Source organism: Trypanosoma grayi, assembly GCF_000691245.1.
Source record: "Trypanosoma grayi strain ANR4 Tgr_773_V1, whole genome shotgun sequence".
In the NCBI taxonomy this organism is placed as follows: domain Eukaryota; phylum Euglenozoa; class Kinetoplastea; order Trypanosomatida; family Trypanosomatidae; genus Trypanosoma; species Trypanosoma grayi.
In genome coordinates, this window is record NW_008826392.1 from 1 (window position 1) to 4796 (window position 4796).

At 57.4% G+C, this 4796-nt stretch overlaps 2 protein-coding genes across 2 annotated transcripts; both read left to right on the forward strand.

The window, feature by feature from the left end:
* Nucleotides 1-93: 93 nt before the first annotated feature.
* DQ04_07731000 (hypothetical protein) lies at nt 94-828 on the forward strand (the record flags this gene model as incomplete). The annotated part of the gene is made up of 1 exon (XM_009315283.1): nt 94-828. One exon carries the CDS (start codon nt 94-96, stop codon nt 826-828), a length of 735 nt encoding a protein of 244 aa, XP_009313558.1.
* Nucleotides 829-2164: 1336 nt separating this feature from the next.
* On the forward strand, nt 2165-4594 carry DQ04_07731010 (vacuolar-type proton translocating pyrophosphatase 1; the record flags this gene model as incomplete). The annotated part of the gene is made up of 1 exon (XM_009315284.1): nt 2165-4594. The coding sequence occupies one exon, from the start codon at nt 2165-2167 to the stop codon at nt 4592-4594; it is 2430 nt and encodes an 809-aa protein (XP_009313559.1).
* Between the last annotated feature and the right edge of the window lie 202 nt (nt 4595-4796).

The following is a 4796-nucleotide window of genomic DNA, read 5'->3' on the forward strand; positions in this document are numbered from 1 at the left end:
GACGGCGGCGGCAGCGGCCCTGCGACAGGACTCCTGCCGGCGCTGCATCGTGGGAGTCGGCTGCAGCCAACGCAGCGGGAAAGCCTCACGGAGATGCTGCAGGAGCAGTCGAGGGATCTCGCGAAGCTGATGATGCATCGTGCAAGCGCACCAACAACAAAACCGAGCATAGTAGCAAATGCAGCAGAAGCAACAACGCCACAGACCCTACCGAGTGTGATGGAGCACTGCAGCAGCCCCAAAAAGGGGGGACTCGTGAAGGCGGGCAGCGGCTGCCTCGATGACGCAGAGGCGTCACCAAAGAGCGCCGAGGGACTCTCTTCTGGAGCGGAGCAGCACGACATTTCGCCATTACACCCGCCCCCGCCAATGGAGCTGCAGGCGCGCGAGTCGGCGGTGTGTGCGACTCCAATTGCTGTTGCCGCCGGCGCCACGCTGACGGATCAGAAAGAACAGCAACAGCAGTATCACTTGCTGCCCGCTACAGTGGCGCTTCCAGCAGAGGTTGTCCACCCGGCGGTGGTAGAGACGACGCTGATGGAGGAGCGCAAGCACCTGGAGGGGCTGAGGGACACGCTCGAGGATGTGCGCCGACTCTACATTACGCTGCGCTGCGCGCGTCGGAACATACCGGAGGCGCTGCCCAACAAAGACAACGACGACGACGACAACAACAACCACAAGAATGCCAATGCAAGTAAAAACAACAAAAACACAAACAACAACTATACACCGCTCTCACCACGCAAGTCCACCGTGCTCACGGTGGAAACGTATCCGGAGACGAGGGCGGATAACGCTGACGCCGATGGTGCAGCGAAAGAATAGGACGAGAAATGGATTCACATTGTTTTCGACGAAGAGACTGCAGAGCCTCTTCGTTCAGTGCGCTGTCTCTGCATTAAAAAAAAAACATCACTCCGAAAAAAACAACAACAACAAAAAGAGTTTATGGTTTGTTTCCTCCTGTTGCGCATCACCGTGTGTGATGCAACGTCAACGAGTCTGAGGGGCGAGAGCGCGAGGGAAGGGACGAAGGAAGATAAAGTGAACGTTCTTCAGTGTATGGGCGTCATGAAGGGAAACTAACATTGCCAACATCAGCAACAATATCATCATCATTATCAGTATCATTATTATTATTATTATCCAAAGAAAAAAAAAAAGGAAATGAATTCGGCTGCTTGTCCTGCACACAAGACACATGATTTTATGTTCGATGCCACTCGAGGAGGGGCCATTCAAGAGCGACATAATATTGCGTNGTGAACGTTCTTCAGTGTATGGGCGTCATGAAGGGAAACTAACATTGCCAACATCAGCAACAATATCATCATCATTATCAGTATTATTATTATTATTATTGTTATCCAAAGAAAAAAAAAAGGAAATGAATTTGGCTGCTTGTCCTGCACACAAGACACATGATTTTATGTTCGATGCCACTCGAGGAGGGGCCATTCAAGAGCGACATAATATTGCGTAGTGCGCTCTACTGTTTCGAAGTGGATTGTATCGTTGGCGGGGGAAAAGCAAAAAAAAAAAAAAATAAATAACAGCAACAACGAATGGGCGACTTCCGGCCACACAGATAACGATCCCTGCAGTGAGAGGAGGGCGCAGGGAACCCGTGCGGGTTGTGTCGTGTCGTGCGACGAGGGAACGTACGATGTACGGGGCCGCACATTTTCTCCCTCTCTCTGTCTTTGTCACTGTCCCCATCCAAGCGTCTGTGTGTGTGTGTGTATCGGTGCTGTCTGTATGTTTTCTGGTTCCTTTCCCCCAATTTTTTTTTTCTTTGTTTTGTTGGTTGTTTGTTCGTGTGTGTGTGTGTGTGTGTGTGTGTGTGTGNGTGTGTGTGTGTGCTGAACCGCCTGCCACAGGTTGTAGCAATCACACTAGCGATTCAAAGCGGAGGAGCGGAAGTGAGGCCTCGTGAGCGCGACCCTCTCGCTTCCACCAGCGCAGTTATTCCTATCAATCCACACGCCTCTACGCCCATCCTGTGCTAGCGATCAACAGGGTGAGTAGTGTAGAAGCAGTAGCAAGAGAAGACAAGGAGAGAGAAAGATACAGAGAGAAAGAGAGAGATAAAACAAGCAGAAAAAAGAGCGTCTCCGTGCATATTTATATATCTCTGTGTTTCTGTGTGTGTGTGTGCAGCATGAACAAGGCGTTGCTGGGGGCTGCAGTGGTGTTCGTCTGCGCCGCCGCCACTGTCGCCGCGGCCGCCGCGGGGGATGTACACCCGAACATCACCAACAGCAGCATCACGTACGCGCAGGGCGGCTCGGCGGGGTCAGCGGCCCGCAACAGCAACGACAACAGCAAAAACACCGGGAAGTCCACGGTCATGATCGGTGCCACGGCCACAACCGCTATCATTGTGTTTTCCGCGGCGTTCGGCTTTGCCTTCGCGATGTACTGGTGGTACGTCGTGTCGGAGATCAGGATCACTCCGGGGAAGGACCAGGGCGTGCGCAACGTGCACCTGACCGATGAGGTGATGCGCAACGTGTATGTGATCAGCAAGCGAGTGTCGGAAGGTGCGACGGCGTTCCTTCTGTCGGAGTACCGCTACATGGGACTCTTCATGGCGGCCTTTGGCTCCCTCATCTTCTTCCTCCTCGGCGTCGCACTCTCGTCGCCACAGGATGGCGGCGTGCCAGCAGCAGCGCCGTGGGTGAACGCGGGACTTTCGCTCTTCGCGTTCTTCACCGGCGCCCTCACGTCCGTCGGGGCGGGGTGGATCGGCATGCGCATTGCGGTGTACACCAACGCCCGCACCGCCGTTATGGCAACGGAGGGTTGCGACGAGGGCGACCAGTCGCGCGGCTACGCGATGGCTTTCCAGACGGCATTTCGGGGCGGCATCACGATGGGCTTCGCGCTCACCTCCGTCGGCCTCTTCTCGCTCTTCGCGACGGTGAAGGTGGCGCAGGCGTACTTCGGCGAGCTGCCGGAGAACATGCCAGAGCTGTACGAGTGCGTCGCCGCCTTCGGCCTCGGCGGATCTGCCGTCGCGTGCTTCGGACGTGTGGGCGGCGGCATCTACACCAAAGCCGCCGACGTCGGCGCCGATCTCGTCGGGAAGGTGGAGAAGAACATCCCCGAGGACGACGCGCGTAACCCCGGCGTGATTGCCGACTGCATCGGCGACAACGTGGGCGACATCGCGGGAATGGGGTCGGACCTCTTCGGAAGCTTTGGTGAGGCGTCGTGTGCGGCGCTCGTGATCGCCTCCGGCTCCGCGGAACTGACGGGCAGCTTCACGTCGATGATGTACCCGCTGCTCATCACGGCTGCCGGCATCCTCGTCTGCATCGGCACTGCCCTCATTGTGGCCACCAACAGCGGTGTGCAGCGCGCCGAGGATATCGAACCCACACTGAAGCGGCAACTGCTGCTCTCCACGATCTGTGCCACCATTGTGCTCGTCTTCCTTACCGACATTGCGCTGCCGAATGAGTTCACGATCGGCACAACCGCCTCCACCAAGTGGCGCGCGCTCGTCTGCGTGCTGTGCGGCCTGTGGTCCGGCCTCATCATTGGCTACACGACGGAGTACTTCACCTCCAACGCGTATCGCCCCGTGCAGGAGATCGCCGAGGCGTGCGAGACGGGAGCTGCGACAAACATCATCTACGGCCTTTCGCTCGGCTACATCTCCGTGCTACCGCCCATAGTGGCGATGGCAATCACCATCTACACCTCGTACCGCATGGCTGATCTCTACGGCTACGCACTCGCTGCGCTTGGCATCCTTTCCACCATGTCGATCGCACTCACCATTGACGCGTACGGGCCCATCTCCGACAACGCCGGTGGCATTGCGGAGATGGCACACATGGGCCACGAGATCCGTGAAATCACCGATGCCCTCGACGCTGCTGGGAACACGACAGCGGCTATCGGCAAAGGCTTCGCCATCGGCTCCGCTGCGTTTGTGGCACTCGCCCTGTACGGTGCCTACCTATCACGTGTCGGCATTCCGTCGGTGAACATGCTCGACGCGCGCGTAATGCCGGGGCTGCTCTTTGGTGCGATGCTGCCATACTGGTTCTCCTCGCTCACGATGAAGGCGGTAGGCACCGCGGCGATGGACATGGTGAGCGAGATCCGCCGCCAGTTCCAGGACCCCGCGGTGGCGGAGGGCACGAAGGAGCCCGACTACCAGAGCTGCGTCGCCATCGCAACGGAGGCGGCGCTGCAGCAGATGGTGGCACCCGCCTGCCTTGTCATGCTGACACCAATCCTCATCGGCGTGCTGTTCGGCCGCTACACCCTTGCGGGGCTGCTCCCGGGCGCGATCGTGTCGGGTGTGCAGGTGGCCATCTCCGCCTCCAACACCGGCGGCGCCTGGGACAACGCGAAGAAGTACATCGAGAAGGGCGGACTGCGCGACAAGAACAAGGGCAAGGGCTCGCCTCAGCACGCAGCTGCCGTCATTGGTGACACAGTTGGTGACCCACTGAAGGACACCTCCGGCCCTGCGCTGAATATTCTAATCAAGCTCATGGCGATCATATCCGTTGTCTTCTCTCCAGTCTTTCAGTCGAAGCTCGGTGGCATCCTCATGAACCTCATTGAGTGATGGAGTCAGCGGCTGAATATTCGCGTCATGAGAGTGTGCGGTGTGAGGGGCGGGCGCCTGCGTATGTGCATACAGGCACGTACACATAAACATTTTTTTTTTTTGTGTAGGTCTGAGTGTGGACCTGTGTGGTAGGGGAATGAGGGGATAAAGGGGTGCCATGCGTTTCCATCTCCCCCTTCACTCACACCCCTCCCCCCCC